Consider the following 22,686-nt stretch of genomic DNA (forward strand, 5'->3'; position numbering starts at 1 on the left):
TTTATCTTTTTCTCTAGAAAAAGTGATCGGACAAAATTACATATTTTATTTGAGTATTTATTTTCTGTCTCTCGGGTATGATGTAAGCTGCACGAAGGAAGGGACTTTACTTTGTCTCTCCTGTTAAGCAATGGGCACTTATACGTGTTGAAAGAAAGACCACCCAATTGTCTACCTAAAAGCTTTTCTGATCCTCACATACTTGATTGTCTCTGTGCTATCTGATGTTACTGAGCATGAACAAACTTGTTTCTTGTTTGTTTCTTATACCCTAGTGCTCCTTCCTCTGCAGTTGTTCTTTATCTGTCAATTTCCCAAGAGTCCTCTTCTTCCTTTGGTCCTCTGTAGACATCTTCCATGGACTGGGTTCTCTAACTAGTTCAATAATAAATAAGAGTCATTACGTGAAAGGCACTGTGCTATGTACTAGGGTGAGGAAGGTGAGGAAGCATGGTGTCCCATGGAACTTAAAAGTACACTTTCTTTCCTGGAGGATTCATCTCTCGTATGTTCAGTATGAGCCCTACGGTGTGTGCACCAGTTGCTAAGCTGAACCCTTGACACACAACACGTCTTGCCACCCTCACACAAATCCTAGTAACCACTATTAGATCCGTTTTACACATTAAGTAAGGGACTTGTGCAAGGTCATGCGGCTAGGATGTAGGGGAGCTGAAATGCAAACCCAGACAGCTGGCTCCAGAGTCTAGTAGGCTCTTGACCACAATACTACTACATCATCCAGCAACTTCCGGCTCACTGAACAGCAGACTGGACAGATAAGCATTCTTACTCGGATACCCTCCTGCCATCTCAAAATAAACACTGATCATTTCCCTTCTGAAAAAGGTTTCCTCTTCCATGTTCTTAAACTCAGTCAATGGATTTTCTACTTTCTCGGGTGTAAAATGTCTTCCATTTCATCTTTCATTATTTTTTTCCTATTTCTTCCTTTTAATAATTATTATTACCAGGATTTCAGCAGGAGCGACATTTCTGAGTTCAGTGTTCCCCTTTGACTCATCGTGTTAAAAGCAATAGACTTCTTTTATTTACGTACATCTAGCATGACATTACCCCTTTCTTCAAAACCTTACAATGGGACTTTAAGGTCAAAGACATCAGTTCTTAATCTGGCTCCATTCTTCCAAACATTTCCCACTGATTCCGAACACTTAAATTTTGCTTCAGTCAGGTTTGTTTATGCCTCTTCACAATATATGTTTATTTTACTTTCATGACTAAGATTATTCCTTTCCTTCCCAAATATTTACCATCCACCAGGACCCAGTTCAAAGATGCCTTCCTCAAATAAAGATCTCTTCCAGCTTCCTATCTTTCTTCTCCTCCTCTGAATGTTAACAATATTCATTGAGAATACATTTCATACTTGATAATATCTCCTACTTGCTTGACAAATGTGCCTGTTATTAGTTTGCCTTCCTGGATAAACCGTAAGCTTTCAGAGAAAAGAAACTACATTTTCTACTTTTTCTTATAGCCCTCACCAATACTGAGCACAGAGAAGATGCTCAAGAAAGTCCTGTTGATTACTGGTTAAAGTAGTCCAAGAAACCATGCTTTGTCCTGCCTTCTTGGAGAAACTGCTTCACTTACCAATTACCACTCTATTGTTCAGTTTATTCTTTCTGATGTCACTTCAAACCTGAATATAGAATTCTTAAACATCTGTCCCTCAGTCTCCCAAGTTTCCCTAACATCCCAGTGGACTCCACCCCTTACCTGTTCGTCTCTTCTCTTTGGTCATGAGCTGCTGGACCTTCCTTTGCTCTTCTTGTTCTTCTATTTTAGCCTCTTTGTGAATCTGTTCGATAGTCTTAGGCCCTTGATCTGCTCTTCGAGATACCCAGTTGCACTATAAAAGGAGAAAATAACATTATCAACCAGAAAACAAAACATGAACGTAACAATTTTTTATACTTCTCACTGCTGGAAAAGTGTAAAATACATTTAAAAATCTGTACTACAACCATTTTTCATCTGTTTTACAGATGGCACTGCGTGCAGTCTGAGATTAGATATAAAGAATTAAGTTTGTCTCAATAAACCTTAACTACTGTATACTGAGTATTCCAAAAGCCAATGAATAAAAAGCTAGAGGGAAAGACTGGCCCAAATGTATTTTTTTAAAAATATTTTTAGATGTTTATTTATTTTTGAGAGAGAGAGAGAGAGAGAGGCTGATTGATTCAGAGTGTGAGCAGAGGAGGGACAGAGAGAGGAAGACACAGAATCTGAAGTAGGATCCAAGCTCTGAGCTGTCAAGCACAGAGCCTGATGCGGGGCTCAAACTCACAGACCGGGAGATCATGACCTGAGCCAAAGTCGGATGCTTAACCGATTGAGCCACCCAGGCACCCTCCAAATGTATTTTTTTTTAAATTTTTTTAACGTTTATTTATTTTTGAGACAGAGAGAGACAGAACATGAATGGGGGGAGAGTCAGAGAGAGAGGGAGTCACAGAATCAGAAGCAGGCCCCAGGCTCTGAGCTGTCAGCACAGAGCCCGACGCGGGGCTCGAACTCACAGACCGCGAGATCACGACCTGAGCCGAAGTCGGACGCTCAATCAACTGAGCCACCCAGGCGCCCCACCCCCAAATGTATTTTTTAAAAATCATCTTGTGGGGCGCCTGGTTGGCTCATTTGGTTAAAGTGTCTGACTTTTATTTTGGCTCAGGTCATAATCTCAGTTTCATGAATTCAAGCCCCATGTCAGGCTCTGTGCTGGCAGCACAAAGCCTGCTTGGGATTCTCATTCTCTCTCTCCCTCTCTTTCTCCCTCCCTCCCTGTCTCACTCTGCCCCTCCCTGACTTGTGCTGTCTCTATCTCAAAATAAATTAATTAACTACAAAAATATCATCTTGTGTATTTGTAAAGAGGAACCAGAAGAGGAATCAAGAAAGCTCAGGACTCTCTGGCCTTGACTTAATCTGAATTATTGGTACTTAGTTCGTATCACATTCCATGGGGGTTCTAAATCAAAGACGACTAGCATTTTTCATCGTTCTGATATCCTACAAAAGTGCCATCTCTCTGGCCTTTGATCCTATTTAGGACAAGTTGCTCCATACAATCACACTTCTCCCTTTCCTTCCCACCATAATCCCGACAACTGATAGAAGTACAAGTAGTAGAAGGCATGGGTGGAGAAGTCTTTTATATTTATTTACGTTTGTTTACATGTGCTAGAAGGGAGGATGGCAAATAGGCACAAAATTCTGATCGGCTCGTAGTGGCTTCAGTAATAAGAAGGACCGTGAGGTCACATTTAACCTTAGCAAGATAAAGAACCATCATCAATGCTATCTGGTCTGAGTACAGGGCAGGGAACGGATAGGACCTGCATTCACATTCTCTAGTTTAGGGTCAGCTGCAGTATATTCCCTGCAGGAGTTAAAATAAGAAAGAGACAGAAGAGGTGGTAGTGGTAAACACTGCACCTGTTATGAGAAATGAGAAGCGGCAGGAGCACAAGGGGATACACAGGAAAAACAACAGAGAACAAACAGCAACATCTCCTATGAGCCGGGCACTTGACACGATCACCTCACTGAATCTGTACCACACATGTGCAACGGAGGCAACATCCCCATTTTAGAGAATAGAAATGTAAGGCTCAGGGAAATGAAATGGAATCATGTTGAAGATGAGGACTCCTGAATATTTAGTAGCCTAAGACTAAATTTAATTGACCAGTTTGAATTCAGAGTAGCGGATTTAAAAACAGCAATGTGGTTTGACATTAGCTTAGAGGGAAGAAATGTAACAGGCAGGTATATATGCTTCGTGTCCTTTCACACAGCCATGTCAGGGAAGTGTGTCAGCTCAGGTTCTGGGAGCCTCTCCTGCAGCATTAAGTTTTTACCTATGTAAATACTAGGACACACTCTCCAACCCAATTCCTTAAAAGAGACTGGAGTAGCTCGCTTATATTTTCTTACTTACCAGCCTTAGGTCTATCACATCCTGAAGCATGAATCGAATCCTAGATGAGGTTTTTCTTTCTTTCACAATTTTCTCCATCTGATTAAAATACTGGTCCATACGTGGCTGCAAGGGGTAAAACCATTTAGTATTCCTGAGTGAGGAATTCAAGTGTAATTTTACCATACAGAATTTTTAAATGGCCTAAGGACACAACTTATAGACAAAAGGTAATGTGGTACAAATTTTAATTAAGCATCCAAAATAAAGGTTACACATTCTGAGCAGCTGGCTGTAGTCCTGTGATGGATTACAGGTAAACAGAATATAAATCGAAGCATTATACTGCAGGCAGCCCCTGAATCTTCTTTAAAAGAGAGAGGTGGCTGTAGCCTTTGCCCATTTCCAACCTTCTCTGCTGAGAAAGATCAGGACAAGGGCCATACATTAGGGATGACAGAACTTTAAGCTGGACGAACTGGATTATTTATCATCTCTGAGCCACCAGACCTACCTCAGACTTCTTACCTCTGAACTTTATGTGAGTGAGAAATAAACCTCAATCTTGCATAAACCACTGATATTTGGGATTTCCTGTCACAAACAAACATAATCCCAGCTGCTTCAGAGGTTACAAAACATTTCTGACATTATTTATAGCAAACATTTCTAATTTTCCTACCCCTTATGTGGAAGGCACCATGTTATGTTTGAACCATAATATATATATATTTTTTTAACGTTTATTTATTTTTGAGACAGAGAGAGGCAGAGCATGAACGGGGGAGGGGCTGAGAGAGAGGGAGACACAGAATCGGAAGCAGGTTCTAGGCTCCGAGCCGTCAGCCCAGAGCCCGATGCGGGGCTCGAACTCACGGACCGTGAGATCGTGACCTGAGTTGAAGTCAGACGCTTAACCGACTGAGCCACCCAGGCGCCCCTTGAACCATAATATTTTTAACTGTTTCTTTTATTATGGTTAGATAGCTTTGTTGCTAATTAGAGCATAAATGTAAGAAAACTACTAGTTCTGGGGCGCCTGGGTGGCTCAGTCAGTTAAGTGTCCAACCTTGGCTCAGGTCATGATCTCATGGTTCCTGAGTTTGAGCCATGCGTCAGGCTCACTGCTGTCAGCGCAGAGCCTGTTTCAGATCTTCTGTCCCCCTCTCTCTGTTCATCTCCTCCACTGGTTCTCTCTCTCTCAAAATAAACAAACTGAGAAAGAAAGAAAGAAAGAAAGAAAGAAAGAAAGAAAGAAAGAAAGAAAGAAAGAGAAAGAAAGAAAGGAAAAGAAAGAAAGAAAGAAAGAAAGAAAAAGAAAGAAAGAAAGAAAGAGCAAGCAAGCAGGAAGGAAAGAAAGAGAAAGGAAGGAAGGAAGAAAGAAAACTACTGGCTCGTCACCTCAGTAGCACCCTCCATCCCAGCCCAGCCCACAGCAGCTATTCTCCTCTTATTTCTGCCCACAATTTGTTATACAGAAAAATGGCCTGTGAAATGGTCATGCAGAAAATGGACAAGGGACAAATAATCTGAACAATTCCCAAACTGGCCTTCATCTAATCTGGGACCCTCTTCACTTCTGCCTGTGATGGAAAAGTGGTAAGGAGCTCGAGGGCCACACACTGACAGTGCGAAGGGCAAAAGGAGAAAAAGCAGCAGTCCAGACCACTGGGGCAAGATGGAACACTTTTGTTGACAGTCCCAACCGAGGCCCCACTGGATGCTTCGGAGACTGTGGGCTTTTACCTTCGCTTTCTCAAAGTCCAGGTCTTTGCCTATGGTGGTGAGCAGGCGGCAGAGGCACTCTAGGGACTCCTCGTCGTGGTTCTTCAGCAGCTTCACCACACAGTCATGCATGATAGCTTCAGTCAGCATCTTGAGTTTAAAGAGCTCTCCAATAAACTTGATGTTACCAATGGATCTGCGCCGGGCTTTGTCCTTAGCTTCTTCTAGTTCGTCATGAAGCCTCGTCCTCTCCTCTGGCTGTTGTGTAAGGAATGACAATAGAAGCTTGGATGACAACTGTACAGCACAAGAGAGGACAGGAACACACACACTCTGACTCATGGTCTTATCCTTTGTGGGGTCAGGGATACCCTGTGAGAATCTGAAAGCAACTTTAGACCTGTTCTATTCCTCAGAAAACTAAACTACCCCCCAAAATTTGCATCCATTTCAGGAGATTTCTGGAACTCAGTGAGCCTCTCTGAGATCCAGGCTCTGAATTCCTGTCTGGGAAGGTTTAGCTGCTCAACCATGCAGCACGAAAAAGAATAAAGCATTCCCCTGAACTTCAATACTGTATCTCCACATGAAAAAAAGGCCATAAGGCATCTACTGACATAGCAGGGAAATGTAGCCGGTTTCATGAAAATTCTGTTTGGTAACACTCAGAAGCGTAAGCACACTGCTTTCCTGTGAAAATACTCACAGCACTGGCAGCCTCGAGTTCTTTCTGCTTCTTTTCAAAGACATCATCATCTGCTTTATCTTTTTCAAACTCTTTCTGGCAACGGTTCAGGAGCAGCTTCCGGAAATTCACTGTGTTACCAGGTTTGTCTGCCATGGGTACTTTCAGCTGCATCCATACAGGAAAATGCAAAAACATCAAGATTACTTAAGACATTCAATAATTTTCTCAAAATATCTATTTTATAGAAAATAATGCTGACTGAACTACAGGAAAGCTTCTAAAAGAGGTACACGATTTAGCTTCAGGCAGTTTGTGTTTACTGGTAACATGTCTTAAATTTTATACAGAAAAGATATACATTCCTCTCATATAAGTGTACTGTACCTTTTATGGCTGGTTTGCCTCTAGTTGACTTTGATATCCATGTAATATTGTAACAACTATGACTCCACCCTTACCTAGACCTTTGTAACTCTACAGGGTTATTACTTTTGTTTTTCTATTACCACGGTAGTTAAGTTTAAAGGTTTAAAGGGACAAACAGAAATGACATAAAGCAGGGGACAATTTCACGGCTATAGGAAAACTGTTGTGGGTAGGGTCCTTATTCTAGAAAAAAAGCAGAAGAGGGGGACCACTTTCAGGATTTTTGAGATACCTCGTCTTCAGGGGAAAGTCCTAACTGTGATGCTGGTACTTACCTGTACTATCAATACACTATGTTTACTGATTACTTTTTAGGTGCCAAAAGAAAATACTAGTTTTCCAAAGGTTCAATCTAAAAAATGGCCACCTTAGAAACATTCTTTGACACACAGGAAGACCCAGACTGGACAGGGTAGAACCCTGGAGGCAGGATGCGTACAAGGTTTCCATTCAAGTCTCATAACTGCTTTCTAGTAACAGCAATAGCTGGTATCTTAAAGGTTATTTGTAACCAAACGCAGAGCCGTTCTTAGAAGAAAGTGGATTGGTGCAATGACTGACTAAAATATACCATTTTATAGGTGAAATGCCCCAGAGTGTCATTCTGAACAGCTACTGTGTAACATGGCAAAATGATTTTTCTGGAATCACAAAGTGGGTCCCAAAATTCTGAAATGCATGGTCTTTGCCCTAAGTTTAATGGGAGAACCTGGTAAAAAACAGAACGTCCTGTATCTATACTCACAAACAAGTTACTGTTACCAACCACAATGGACTTGGGAGAGCTGCTGATTCAGGCTGAATGGCTAGAGAAACTCCTTGAGAACTGAGTACTATCATGCTATACTGGGTCTGTGCTAGAACTGACGGACACTCTCCGAGAGATTCCCCATGACACATAAAAGACCATTTAACAGACCAGTCTTCTTTTTAAGATTTTATTTTAAGGTAATCTCTATACCCGACGTAGGGCTCAAACTCACAAGCCCAAGATCAAGAGTCGCACACTCTACTGACTGAGTCAGCCAGGCACCCCAACAAGTCCGGTTCTAACCAACCGAGAGCGCAAGTGTTTCATTACACCTTCCCTGCCCCCTGCCAGCAGGAAATATTAACTCAGGAAGAGGGTAAGATCACCAAAAATAAAATTTTTTTTTTGACACACATAAAAAAAAAAAAAAAAAAAAGTTAAGATGTCCTTAACTCCAAATTCAGGCCATAAAAATGCAAATGACTACAGATCATTTCAGGCAGGCCTACTCAACAATTGCATGTGAAGGCAGGCATTTAATCAGCCTTCAAGAAAAGAAATGCTGGGGTGCCGGGGTGCCTGGGTGCCTCAAGCTGGTTAAGTGTCTGACTTTAGCTCAGGTCATGATTTCACGGACAGCTCAGAGCCTGGAGCCTGCTTTGGGTTCTGTGTCTCCCGCTCTCTCTGCCCTTCCCCCGCTCTGTCTCTGTTTCTGTCTCTCTCTCTCTCTCAAAAATAAAATAAACTTAAAAAAAAAAAGACTAAGTTTAAAAACAAAAAAGAAAGAAAAGAAAAATGCTACATGAAAACAAAGGTTTTCCAAAGCAAAAACCAAAAGTGGACTCTATTTAGAATATACAACAATGCACGACGAAAGAGAACCAAAAAGCACATCCACAAGCAAGGTAGTATATAATAGAACAACAACATGATATCAGGTTCCAGAACAAACTAAAACTTTAAAAAATCAGCAGAAGAAAAAACCGGCAGGTATTTCCAACTTGCTGTTTTGTTGAAACACAGAAAACCAGCCAGATCTATCCAGCTTCTTGGGATGTTTACCAGCATCATCTATATTAATACTACAGGCATAACTGGTAAGACAAATATCACCTGGGCCACAATCTATCAGCTCTAAAGAGATATTTCTTATATTACAGATTGTACCATGCAGAAAATGAAGAGAATGTGGACAACAGTATGAAACTCTAAGCCACTGTCTCACGGTGAGAGGGACCAGAATGAAAATGAATCAAAAAGATTAAATAAATAAAACTTGTGACAGTTTGGTTTACAGGAAACAAGTAGAAATGGCAAAAGGCAAGGGAGAGTTTCCCTATACAAAAAGTGTTTAAAAAGCTAAACCTTTTAGACCTTTTCCATAAGGAAGGCTATTCAAAGTTTTGGGTTAAAGAACAAAAGAGAGGGGAGCCTGGGTGGCTCAGTCAGTTAGGTGTCCGGCTCTTGATTTCGGCTCAGGTCATGATCTTACGGTTTGTGGGTTCTAGCCCTGTGTCTGATGGTGCGGAGCCTGCTTGGGATTCTCTCTTCCTCGCTCTCTCTCTGCCCCTCCCCTGTCCAGCACCCCCCCTCCCCCCCAACTTTAAAAAAAGGATCAGAAGATATATATACTTAAACAAAAGCAATTCTTTTCTTAAAAATGTTTATTTGGGGGGGGTGGGGTGGGCAGGGGAGAGAGAGGATCCCAAGCAAACCACGTGCTGACAAGCCTGACCCCACAAACTGTAAGATCATGACCTGAGCCGAAATCAAGAGCCAGACACCTAACTGACTGAGCCACTCCTAAAGGCAATTCTTTCAACCCAGGTTTCAGTTTCATCCTCCAGAACAAGGGAAACACAATACCTGTGTCTAACCCAGAGGACAGCTTTGAACATCTAATGAAGTGGGTTTAGTGGAAGCACTATGTAAGTCACAGAGGATGGGATATTTGAAACACTGAACATTAAGCTTCAATCCCTTCCACTGCAAAGGAGGCATTCCAATGACTGCAGATTGAAGGACATTATAAAATAGCTGTTGAAACAGGTACTTTGGAGACCGTCTTAACTCCAGCTCTGCCGGGTGACTTTGGCTAAGTTATTACTTAGCTTTACCAAACATCTATTTCTTTCTAAATGGGGATGATAACATCTTACTGGAAATTACATGAGGGCAGTTTAAGTAATGCAAATGATAGTGGCTGGCACATCATCAAGAGTCTAATAAACTAATATAGCTATATTTATACACTTGGAGCTGCATTTCACATGTTCATGATTAAAAATTCAGGGTAATCTAAATTATAGTAATGCAGATATCAAAGAAAGTATATAAACAAAGTTAGCTCACCAGGTAATTAGGGAGAAAACCACAAACAGCAAGAGAAATGACCATCTGCTATCCGCAAATGATGACAATGAGAGATTTCACATGTATAGGTCCTAAAAAGCATGATTATGCCGAAGTGTTTTAGATACTGTCAAATGAAGATACTGACACCAAACAATCAGTGGAATGAATGGCCACAGATCGACAAGTACATTTATCTTCAAGTGGATGAATGCCTAGCTATACTACCCTCTGAAGACTTGTTTGGGAACATGCTTTTAATGTCCTCAGGGATGGTTATTAACAGGGTGGAAAAATGGAAATAGGCTAATGAGAACATGTTCTCTGAGAATGGCTGGTGATGCATGGTAACTTTTTTTGTTCTTGAGATGATAAATTCAACAGGGTGATGACATTATTAAGTCAGCCTTGTTGTCTGCTGGACACTGACTGGTCAGAAGACCCAATGAAATTGTTTAGTTAGAATAGACAGGAAGAGTGAATGTCTCGGTCTGCTGGGGCTGCTATAATACCATAGAATGGGGGCTTAAACAACATTTATTTCTCACAGTTCTGGAGTTTGGAAGACTAAGACTAACGTGCCAGTAGATTCAGTTCTTAGCGAACACCCTTTTCCTGGTTTACAGACAGCTGCTTTCTCATACATCCTCAAGTGGTGGAGACAGGAACCTCTAGTATCTCTTCCTCTCCCTATAAAGGCACTAATCTCACCATGGAGGCTCCACCCTTATGACCTCATCTACACCTGATTACCTTCCAAAGGCCCCACCTACTAGTACCATCAGACAGGGTGAGGACTTGAACATATGATCTAGGGGTGTGGGACACGAACAAACAGTCTTTAACAATAGACAAGGCAGACGTCTGCAAGTGTGATTATGGATAATAGCAAAAATCAAAGGTGATGTACAACAGTGAGAAAAAGATCTCTTTAGATAACTATCATTTTCATTAAGCAGGAGTCCATGATCAAAACTAAGATAATGTATTTTAAATGAGTTGCTTGAGGAAGTTGCTCAGGGAGTAAGGGAGTCAGAGGGAATATTTCAGTAAGGCTGTTTGGTAAGCTAGAACACTGGAGAGCACCTAAGCTTTTCACGTTTACACAATAGTAAACTGCGTGTCATCTCATATTGGGAGGAGACCTGTCCACGTACCGGTCACCCAGCAATCTTGGTTACGAATGTTGCCAGCATCAGGTAGCCATTTTCGTCAAGCAACAGGACCTGTACTGCTGCTGAAAGATTTGCTAGTGTTGAGGGGAGATACTTCTTATCCCTGAAAGGATCAAGCTCCTTGAGAGTCAGCAATGGCTGCCAGCTGTGTGTTAATTACAGTAGTCAAATGGAAGACGAGAAAATGAAAGGACCAGTCCCAGCAATGCTTACCATGGCCTAGGGGTCATTTTGCTCTAAAAGCATGTCCTGGTTTGAGGTAAAATATTTGAAATGACTAATGTAGTGGCACCGCTATGTTAGCTCTAAAATGTGAAGGGAACAGTAACCAACCAATTGTCCCAACTCTCACTCATGAGTCCACGGTGACATAGTATCCTCCATCAGTAGTTATCTCCTGACCTTAGTAAATCACCTATTGAAACTGAACGAAATACATACTCCAAAAATACTACAAACAAATCTATCAAACTGTGTCGCTGGTTAGATACATCTGAAGAGGTATATAGCGGTGAGAGATGCCCAAAAGATTCAAAAGAGTTCTGAAAGGGTAAGTCATTTCTCCTCAACGTTTCTTTAAAGCATTTTTCATCTGTTATCAGGCGAGCTGCACGTCCCTCCTCCTCCAGTTGACTCTAGCCACTTGCTGTTGCCCACGGCTGACTTCTCATGTCTGTACTTCCAGGCATTATTTCTGATGAGATTTAAGTGTGTCTCCTTTATTCTCTTAGTGACTCTTCCTATACTCAATCCTGCCATTCTTTGCATGTCTTGCTTTAAAGCACTTGGGCAGTGGCAACGTGAAACTTCTGCCAATGGCATAACAGGACACGGAATGCTCAAAAATCTGCCCTCAGTGCCTACCTTTGTAGCTGAGGTATACATGCCTGCCGGAGCAAAGATAAAAAGTAAAAAAAGAAACAATACAGACGTTGGGCATATAATAAATTCAAGTTGTTATTCTTTCATTCATGCATTTACCCACTTATTCCCAACATATGTCTGAGAGTCTATGATGTGGCCAGGAACCATTCTAGACACTGGGAATTTAGCAGTGAAAAAACAAAAAAAAACAGCAACAAAAAACCCAGAAAAAGTACCTCTCCTTAGGAGTTTACATGCTAATGGGGTTTTTGAGATGTGGATTTGATTTGAATTATGATTAAAAGAAAAACACAGGCATTTAAAATTACCAACAATCCAACTAAAATTTTTATTTAACTCCAGATTTAGATAGAGGATGTTTTCTCTTATCGACTCTTCTCCATTTGCCATTCTGAACGGTCCTCCTCCTAAAAGAAGTACTGAATTCTAGTTAAATGCTGTGTAGTTTGTAAAGGGCGTTCTGTGGGTCTCTCAGTCATTCCTGGTTGAACTAGTGAAAGCAGCGGCAAACTGCACAGGCACCGTTTCCCATCTCTTATGATGCCCTTAAGCCTGATGTGCCAGAGGTTTCACTTAATACAGCTTTGAGGAGCAGGCAGCTGTGTACATGTATAACTGTGTCTGTGGAAATAATAAAGGTGGCATTTACAGAGTAACTTGGGAAAATCAAAACTATTACATCAATTTCCTCTGTCAATCGAAATAATTTCTTGCTTAAAAGCCTATCCTTTAGGGCATCATGGAAAACTGACACAACAGAACTGCCTTCTCTAGCCCTCACCTACATAAGTACTACAAAGTAACATTTTACATGGAGGTATGTGATCCACGTAAATGACATGGAGGCCGGAAAAAAGGTTTAAAAACTGCTCAAAACTGAGAACAAGTATTCTCTTAAATCTTAAAATCTCAAAAATCCGGGCCAGGTTTCCCAACCTTGGCCCTCATGACATTGAGGGTAGGATAATTCTTTGTTGTGAGGGCTGTCTTGTGCACTGTAAGATGGTTAGGCACGCTGAGCCTTTGCCTACTAAGATGCCAGCAGCCATAACCAAAAATGTCTCTAGGTATTGTCCAACGTCCCCTGAAGAACAAAACCACCCCTGGTTGAGGACCACTGATCTAGTCCATTGTTTAAGATTCTACCATTTAATACTCGAAACCTTTAGAAGAATAAAAGCCCTACTTAGGCAATTTCCTAACTTTCAGAGGAATTAGTGAAGAAGGATGACAGAATGGTTGTGAAGATCAAATGAGTCAGACATAACAGGTTAGCATATTCCGCAAAAAAAATACTGCTATTATTCCCACTACTCCACACTCTTACTACTCATGGCTATACTGTATGACTGGGTAGATAACCATAACCAGATTCTATTATTTGGAATGACCAACACTGATGATCCAGGACAAGTGCCATAGGTCTACACGTTTCTTACAATCATGAATCAGGCAAAAGACTTTGCAATTTAACCTGTCTTGATAATACACACTGACAGTGATACTCGAGGTACTTAAATAACTCAATGAGTACAGTGGACAGAAAGAGAGCACCTCCCCTAGATGAAAGTTTAATTTTTTATTCACTGTCTTCAATTTCTCTTATTCCATTGGGAGGTGTCATTTCTCAAACTAATGATTATCATGAAAACAAATAACAAACCCAAAATAGTGCCCGTGGTCAAGAAAGTCTGGAAAATATTCCATGGAGTAGATCCTTCTTCTTTGATTTCACAAGAAACATCAGAATAGTAAATGGAAAGACATTTGCTTAAATTGGCCTTAGTGAGACATATTAACATTTTGATTTTGGACAACATTGGCCCAAAGACATGCCATCTTAAAAAAATAATTGGCTAAGGGGTGCCTGGGTGGCTCAGTCAGTTGAGCATCTGACTTCGGCTCAGGTAATGATATTGCAGTCTGTGAGTTTGAGCCCCGTGTCGGGCTGTGTGCTGACAGCACAGAGCCTGGAGCCTGCTTCGGATTCTGTGGCTCCCTCTCTCTCTGCCCCTCCCCAGTTCATGCTCTGTCTCTCTCTGTCAAAAATAAATAAACATTAAAAAAAATAATTGGCTAAACTCCATTTCATTCCTTACAGCATATAAAATAATATGGTGCACATTTAAGTATTTATCACCCAACTTTGTTAAATCTTAGTATTTTTCCATATTTGCTTTAGATCTTTTACTTATTTATTTTTTTAACCAAAGCCTTTTATTTTTCAGACAGAGAGAGACAGAGCATGAGCTAGGGAGGAGCAGAAGACAGAGGGAGACACAGAATCCGAAGCAGGCTCCAGGCCCTGAGCTGTCAGCACAGAGCCCGACGTGGGGCTCAAACACACGAACTGCGCGAGATCATGACCTAAGCCGAAGTTGGACGCCCAACCGGCTGAGCCACCCCGGCGCCCCTAGATCTTTCACTTTTTAAGAAACATTGGAGTAAAGCTCTAGGGCACATAGAATTTTATTATTTTGCTCTATCGCTTCTTTTTATTTTGTGTTTAACGATTTAAGTTTTAGCTCAATGAATTATGACAAAACAAACTCACATGCACACCACCAGGCATAGCACCAGGTCAAGAAAAAGAACACTGACAGTCTCCAAGAGCCCTATTTGAAGTTTTCTTCCAAAACAGTACTACCTCCCAGCCCCCATTATCCTGTAGTTTATAATAACTACTTTTCCTTGTTTTACTGCCTAAACATGCATCCCCACACATCAGAGTTTATTTTTATTACATTTTTGAATTTTAAATAAACAAATCACACACACAATATGTATTTCTTTAGGGACTGGCTTCTCTTGCTAAAGTTTATTCTTGTGAGACCAATCCATGTGTATTTAGTCACAGTTTCGTGTTCACTGTGCTACTATGAACACTGTTTCAAAGTTTTTATCCATTATGAAAAACGCTACCCACATTTTTGCATATGTTGCCTAGTATATAAGAAATGTACATTTATTGTTTATCAGTTGGATACATACTTAAGAATGGAAATGTTTGTTAAAGCAGAAAAATAACTTCAGCTTTTACAGCTGAGCCCTTCTTACCCCTTACATTGCCACCAGCAGTGCTTGAGTTCCTGGTGACTCACGTATTTGCCAACTCTAGAAAGATTAGCAATCTGGAGTTAATGTGTAGTTTTAGATCTAGTTGGATAATGTCATTATGTTTGTTGGTATCATCTGAATGGCTTTTGGTGAAATGTAGATTTCAGTCTATTGTCCATTTAAAAAAGTTATTCTCTTAATAATTTCTATTAGCTTGGGGAAAAATCTAATATAGACCCTTTACTGGATTTTTATAATTATCTTTTCCTAATAAGTGATCTATATTTTTATTCCCTTAATGATATCTTTTGAAGGAAACATGTTAATTTTAATGTAGTCCAATTTACCAGTCTTTTCTTTTGTACACAGTGACATTTGTGTCCGAAGAAACCTACAAATTATTCTTTTTAATATCTACCCCCCACCCTGGTTAATTTTTATCTTTTGTTGTAAGTAGCTTTACAATAACCAGTCTAAATGTTTTCCTTCCTTCTTACCTTTTATTTATTTTTAAATTCATGCTTGAGGTTTAGAGTAAATCACTTCAATCTGTGGCTTTAATATCTCAGCACTTGTAAAAAATTTCTCAGCCATTTTCTTCAACTATTGCTTTTTTCCCACTCTATCCTCTCTCCCCTTGGGACTCGAAGTAATGCAAAGTTTGAGCTTCTTGAATTTTCTCCATTGTTTACCTTCCCTTCTGTATTTTTCTCTTTTTTTTGTATTTCTGTGCTTCATTCTGGATTCTACAGACTCATCTTCTACTTCATAATTCTTTTCTTCAGCTGTATCTGATCTAGGGCTATTAAACCAATCCATTAAGTTCTGAATTTTATTATAATATATATTCAGTTCTGGCATCTCTATTTAGTTCTTTGAAACTTTCTCATTCTCTGTTGAAAATTTCAACCTGTCTTTATCACCTTGAACACAATAAGTATAGTTATGTAACATCTGTGCCTGATAAAGCCAGTATCTGGAGGCCTTGTGGGACGTTTGTTTGTTGCTGGTTCTCATTCATGGTGCCTTTTTCCCTTGTGAGATTTATTATTTCTAACTATGTGTTGGATACCTTATTTGAAAAACTGTTCATAGAAATAACTGAAGACTAAGAAGATAGTTTCTAAAAAGGATTCATGCTTGCTTCTTCCAGGTACCTAGCAGGCACTAACACTCTGAAATCACTATAATCGAAATTCCAGGACTGAGATCATTTGATGTTGAGCTACATACAGTACTTGTGAGACCAGGTCAATTTCTGATTCAACTGTTTCAAGCATGCAGTCCTTTGTAATCCCAACCTAAAATACAGGATTTACTGGAGCCTCTTCAGCCACTCTTCTGGTGAGTGCTGGTCCCAAATTCTGTCCTCCTAGCCCAACAAGTCTATGAAAAACAAGTTTTTCAAGATGTTTAGTTGCCTCTTCTAGGGGACATTTTACTAAATGTTTCCATTTTCTTTGGATTTCTACCTTTTCTAAGACTTTAGCCTTAGTAATTCTTTTATTTTAATGTTCCATTATTTTGAGAGAGAAAGCGCACGTGCACACACACATGAGCAGGGGAAGGGGAAGGGAAAGAGGGAGAGAGAATCCCAAGCCCAGAGCCTGATGTGGGGCTCAATCCTACAAACCATGAGATCATGACCTGAACTAAAATTGAGTTGGGACACTCAACAGACTGAGCCACACAGGCGCCCCAGTCTTAGTAATTCTTTATGTCATTTAACTCTCTGATGCCTTCAAGATTTTTAAATATTTTGTTACAAACTTTTCTAATTGTTGTCACCCATGGAACGTTGGTCTGGATCACCTAACTTATCAAAACTAGAAGCCCTAATACTTACTTCTGAATACTTTTCCTTAATCTTACTTCCTTTTCTCTCTTACCTTGAATTTGATGTTTGGTATGTCCATTTGGTATAGTTTTATTATATATGCATTTCATATGAACAAGTTTCATTTTGCATATTATAAAAAATTACTGAATGTCATACTGTTATTCAATACTATTTTTGAGGTTGACACATGCTAATACATTTAGTATTAGTTCATTAATTTTAACTGCTATGTATATATATTACTATTCAAATTCACTGACCAAATAAATTGTGGTGTACTATAATATACTGTCTTGTTTAGGCGTATTTCAGTTATTTCCTATTATTCATTGTTAAAATCAATAAAAAAAAATTATTCAAAAAGATGGCTTGTGTACATTTGGTAATTTCTCTGGGGTATATACCAAGAAGTAAATTCTTGAGGAATAGAATATGCACATCTTCAACATTACTGTGTAAATACTCACCAAAGTGAAAGTGACTGTATTTAACTCTCAACACTTTTAAATTATTTCATTTTTTAAAATTGTAACAAGTGTGACTTGTACAGAATTGTGGCTTACTTGTCATTTCCCAAATCATGAATAACACTGAATATCTTTTGTTAAGTTCATCAGCCAATGGATTTTCATTTCTATAAAATGCCCATTTTTTTTTTTAACAGGGCTATTTTATTTATGTTTTTTCTCCTTAATTCTATATAATAACATTTTATCAGTTACGTGTATTCCAAATAGATCTCCCATGCTGTGGCTTTATCTTTCTATTTTACGTATGGTATCATTTGCTGCACACCAATGACTGCAAATTTTAACAGTCAAATCCGATACTATTTTCCTATTACTCACTTTGAATCCTAATCTTGCTAAAGGAATTTTTCCCCACTCAAAACTTGATGAAGATAGTCTCCTCAATTTCCTCCTAAAATATTAGTCTAATTTATTATTTAGACTTTCATTATTCATTTGATATTTAAATTTTCTATGTAGTAGGAACCAATGAGTCCATTCTCATTGCCCCTTTTTATTTCAGGCCCTCAGTATCTCAAAAGTATATCAGCTATGATATTGAAGTCAGGACAGTGGTTTACCTTTAAGAAAGAGGGAAGGATACAGTTTTATTTATTGACCAGGGTGGTAGGTACGTATGCTCACTTTGTTGAAATAACACTGAGCTGTACACTAATAATTTGTATGCTCTTTCTACAGGCGTGTTGTAATGGTGTGCTAAAGCTAGCTTGTGGTGGTTTGTAAGAGTCAGCTATTTGGTAGAAATTTTGTGAGTTAACTGTCAAACTGTCCCTGGCTTAAAATCAGCCATGAAGAAATCATATCATTAAATTTTACAAAAGTAACAAATAAGGAATTTTTCTTTTCCCAAATACCATGTATGTTATATTTTTTTTCCAAGTTTTTTTTTGTTATTTTTTAATTTTTAAAAATTTATTTCTTTTGGGGGGGGGGGAGGGAGAGGGAGAGAGAGAGAGAGAGAGAGAGGGAAGGTGAGTGGAGGAGGGGAAGAGAGAGGGAAACACAACAGAAACAGGCTCTAGGCTCTGAGCTGTCAGCACAGAGCCCAACATGTGGCTCGAACTCAAAACTGAGATCATGACCTGAGTGGAAATTGGACGTCCAACTGATTGAGCCACCCAGGCGTCAGCGCCCCCCCGAATTTTTTTTTGAGAGAGAGAGAGAGAGAGAGAGAGAGTGAGAGAGCGCATGAGTAGGGGAAGGACAGAGAAAAAGGGAGACACAGAAACCAAAGCAGACTCCAGGCTCTGAGCTGTCAGCAGAGCCTGACTCAGGGCTCGAACTCACAGATTGTGTGATCATGACCTAAGCCGAAATCGGACGCTTAAGTGACTGAGTCACCCAGGAGCCCCTGTCTGTTACATTTCAATAAAAAATGTTTAGGGGCGCTTGGATGGTTCAGTCACTTAAACATTCAACTCTTGAGTTCAGCTCAGGTCATGGTCTCATGGTTTGCGAGTTCAAGCCCCACATCCGGCGCTCTGCTGTCAGTGCAGAGGCCACTTTGGATCCTCTGTCCCCCTCTCTCTCTGCCCCCTCCCTGCTGGTTTTACTCTCTCACAAATAAAACTTAAATAAAAAGTTAACTTAACTTAAAAAAAGTTTTAAAAAATATATCCTTTGGTTAATGATATAACTCTGGGGGAATTTATGCTAAAAAAGTAAAAGCTTCAGCATGTAATGATAAATATACTTTGGTGTTTATTGCAGCACTGCTTGTGGGTGCAAGAAAACCCCCAAAACCAAAAAACTAGAAACAACAGGGGGTAAAAGAGGAGGGAGAGAGAGAGAAAAAGGCTGGAAAACTTATGGTATACATATATTTTGAAATATTATGCAACTACTAAAAAAGTATGAGTAAAATCTATCTTAGTGACCTAGGGATATGCACAAACATATTAAGTGGAAAAAAAGGAAACTGCAAAAAATACATATATAATTTAATAGAAACCCAAAAGTATTTTCTTTATACATAGGTCTATGTTTTTATATAGTTTTATGAACATAAATAAGATTGTGGAGGTACACGTCCATGCCATTCCCACTGACTGCCCTGGGAAGGGAAGTGTAACTGGTGGGGCTGCAAGAAAAGAGTAGTACCTTTTTCTGTGAATACTTCTATATTGCTGAACTTATTCTAAGAAGTTATTTTTTAATTTAAGATAATCCAGTAAAGTTTAACCAATATTATTTTTAAAAGAGTGAATCATAACAAAATTCACAGAAGTAGTTAGTTGGCTTATCTATAATTTCTTCCTATTTTAATCTAACTTCTATTATTGCCAGGCTTTTTCAAAGGCTGTTTTCATCAAGGATACTCTTCTATTAAAAAATCATTAACGATCCTTCACTGCCTATAGGAGTAAATCTGAAATTAGTAAAGAGCACTAAAATATGAGCCAGGAGATCTGGGATCTAGTCTTACTTCTAATGAGGGATCATGAGATGTCAAGGCAGCCACATGGAAAATGAGAGGCGCGAGATGGAGAATTAGTTTGCCTTCAGATAACTACGGTACGGCACACGTTCAAAGGCAATATGGCAAGTGATTGAATAATCCTAGACTAGGATTCTAGTGCTGCCACTTACTAGTTGTGTGACCTTAGGCATGTTATTTATCCTTTTTTAAGCCTCAGTTTCTGATTCAGTAAGGTGGTGCTACTAATATTGACCTTTTTCAGGGTTATAAGAACCATTAAAAATAATATATATAAAGCATCTACCCATAATGTAACCCAGTAGCTGCTGAACAGATGGTTTCTGTTATTATAAATCATCCTCATTCTACAGATAGCATTTCAGGACCTTTACAACCACCAATATATTTTTGAATTATTTAAGAATTACTACAGGTCAAATACTGGGCTAGGAACTTTACATACACCATCTCATTATGTTTTTTTATTATTAAACTCACACTTTAATATTAAATATTATCATTATAATAGCCTCAGATTGTGTGACTTAATCTTATTTTATGGATTAAAAACTGAGGCTAAGGTTATGTAATTTTATAAAGTTACACAGTTTGTAACAGTTCACTATAGTTTATTACAAAGTTTGCAACTTGCAGAGTAGGAAGTTAAATTTAAAATTTAAAGTCAGAACCATGAGACTCAAAGCCCGTGTCTGTGACAGCTATGCCACGTGCTGCCTCAGATGTGAGCTCTTCTGGCTCTATCCTTGCCCCCTCCCCCGCCTCAGGCCCAACTTGAACTCTCCCTGTTTTATAAGTCTGTCAGTCTACCACCAACATAGTGATTTCATTTTTGTCCTACTTAATTTTTCAGTCTAGACCATCCATTCAGGCATCGACATACTGCAACATCACAGAATATGCTGTAAGTGATTTTTTTTTCCTGTTAATGCTGGGTTTTTTTTTCAATATGAATTTTAAATTCCTTAAAGACAGAAGAGATAACCTTTCCAAGTCATAACAAACTTACCTACCTCTGGTAGAATGATAGAATTGTGCATTTTCATAGCAAGGCACAATGACAATGAGTTGTGAGAATTAAGAAAAAACTCAAATGGTGAAAGGAGACACGTCTGTGACACAAATAGTACCTTGGTAACAGTAACAGGCAGAGAAAACACAGATGGTACATGGTAATTTTCTGACTGCAGAACAGAGGGCAATGAGCACTAACCAGAAGCTCTTTGGTCTCCCATTCTGTCTTGCCCTAGATTTGACAGGCTGTAGATATTAAATGGCTGTGGACAATGTAAAGAGAAAGAAATCTAATAGTTGCTAAGAGATGAAATGATCAGTTTTGAACCTTTTATGACCTCAACTATCCTATCATTTTCACCAAGGCTCAAATTAGAGCAACTATATTTTTTAGTTTGGAATTAACTGTGAATACAAGCGTTCACTTTCTTTCTATAGGCAAACACACCTGGAAAAGCAGGTTGCTCATGACAATAATTTCACTTTACTAATTTAAACCTTATTCAATATTGCTCACAATGGATGGGACCATATCAAGCCTATTTCAGTCTAGTCTCCATATCCCCTCCAGAGGTGAGGATATATTTCAATAAAGCAAGATGCTTTTCATACATTGAGAATATTATATTAAAAAGTGCTAAAAATATATTCTCCCCTTTACGTTGCCCCAATAACACTTCTGGGAAGAATGTGTAGTGAGGGGAGAATATACCTCTTGGAGATTTCTGGTTTTACTCCTTCCTCTCTTCTTACCGTTACTAGACATCGACACATGTTTGCGTAAGCCACAGAGAAACTGGGCTCATCGATAGCCTTCTCAAAGACCAGGTCAATGACTCCCTTCAGCCGCTCCTCTGTGTCAACGGTAAGTCCTGACACTTGCTTCATCAGTTGGTTGAACATCTGTGGTGTCAATTTATTTAAGATACTTCGAACTTTTCTAAAAAGTTCCTAGAAGGGCCACAAAAAAGAAAAGAGTGTTATCGTAACTATGACAGGATGATTCTTTCTATAAGGATTAGTATTTTGTTTATAAGTTCAACTCCCCAAATTATTAACAAGGACTGTGAACTAATCAAAGAAATAATTAAATCCCATCTATTTTATTTTAATTATTAATTTTAATGTTTATTTATTTTTGAGAGGGAGAGACAGAGATAGAGAATGAGTGGGGGAGGGGCAGAGAGAGAGGGAGACAGAGAATCTGAAGCAGGCTCCAGGCCCAGAGCTGCCAGCACAGACCCCAATGCAGAACTTGAACTCATGAACCATGAGATCATGACCTGAGCCAAAGTTGGACATTTAACCAACTAAGCCACCCAGGCGCCTCTAAATCCATCCATTTTAACAAAGAGCAAACAAGTATACCACTTCTTTTTACAACAGATGAGAATTCTAGGGATTAGTCATATTCACTGGTGGGAGTACACTCAGGGCAATCTGGCAATGTGTATTAAGAGCTCTAAAACTGTGATGTATTTTTTTGAATCAACAATTACACTTTAAGAAATTTATTCATACTTAAGGATAAGTACGTAAGACTTTAGCCATAATGACTTCCTCCAGTAACTCTTTATAGCACATTAATGTGCTAAAATAGAAATCTATCTAAATTATGGCATAGAATACTAGGCAGGAGTTTTTTAAACTCTCATCAGAGTAGAAATATAAGAGAACTTCCACCACTAGAAAAAAGCACCTATAACTCTACTTCGTGGTGAAATAATGACTGCTTTCCTTGTAAGAATGGGAATCAGGCAAGAATGTCCATTTTCACCATCCTATTCAAAGTCATACTGGAGGTCCTTGTCAGTACTCTAAAGCAAAGAAAAAGAACTACAGCTCATACAGATCGTA

The 22,686-nt window shown here is 39.2% G+C and overlaps 1 protein-coding gene and 2 long non-coding RNA genes across 19 annotated transcripts in view; 1 reads left to right on the forward strand and 2 right to left on the reverse strand.

The window, feature by feature from the left end:
- Positions 1–22,686, reverse strand: part of EIF4G3 (eukaryotic translation initiation factor 4 gamma 3) — a 313,469-nt gene that overhangs the window by 42,033 nt on the left and 248,750 nt on the right. For all 16 annotated transcript variants that reach the window (XM_042998050.1, XM_042998046.1, XM_042998035.1 and 13 more), the window contains 5 exons: positions 21,583–21,780; positions 6,381–6,527; positions 5,696–5,932; positions 3,971–4,075; positions 1,744–1,876 (listed from right to left, as the gene is read on the reverse strand). In XM_042998050.1, coding sequence (XP_042853984.1) covers positions 1,744–1,876; positions 3,971–4,075; positions 5,696–5,932; positions 6,381–6,527; positions 21,583–21,780 — 820 coding nt within the window. The remainder of the gene's footprint in view (positions 1–1,743; positions 1,877–3,970; positions 4,076–5,695; positions 5,933–6,380; positions 6,528–21,582; positions 21,781–22,686) is intronic.
- LOC122241539 lies at positions 10,682–21,689 on the forward strand. 2 transcript variants are annotated; one of them, XR_006221763.1, is made up of 5 exons: positions 10,682–10,792; positions 16,162–16,352; positions 17,881–17,988; positions 20,669–20,719; positions 21,592–21,689. It is a non-coding gene; the product is annotated as an uncharacterized LOC122241539 (long non-coding RNA). The 2 variants fall into 2 exon arrangements; XR_006221764.1 differs by lacking the exon at positions 17,881–17,988.
- On the reverse strand, positions 12,266–21,535 carry LOC122241540. Its single transcript, XR_006221765.1, has 2 exons — positions 21,029–21,535; positions 12,266–12,572 (listed from the first exon to the last, which is right to left on the reverse strand). It is a non-coding gene; the product is annotated as an uncharacterized LOC122241540 (long non-coding RNA).

Source organism: Panthera tigris, chromosome C1, assembly GCF_018350195.1.
Source record: "Panthera tigris isolate Pti1 chromosome C1, P.tigris_Pti1_mat1.1, whole genome shotgun sequence".
Lineage (NCBI taxonomy): Eukaryota > Metazoa > Chordata > Mammalia > Carnivora > Felidae > Panthera > Panthera tigris.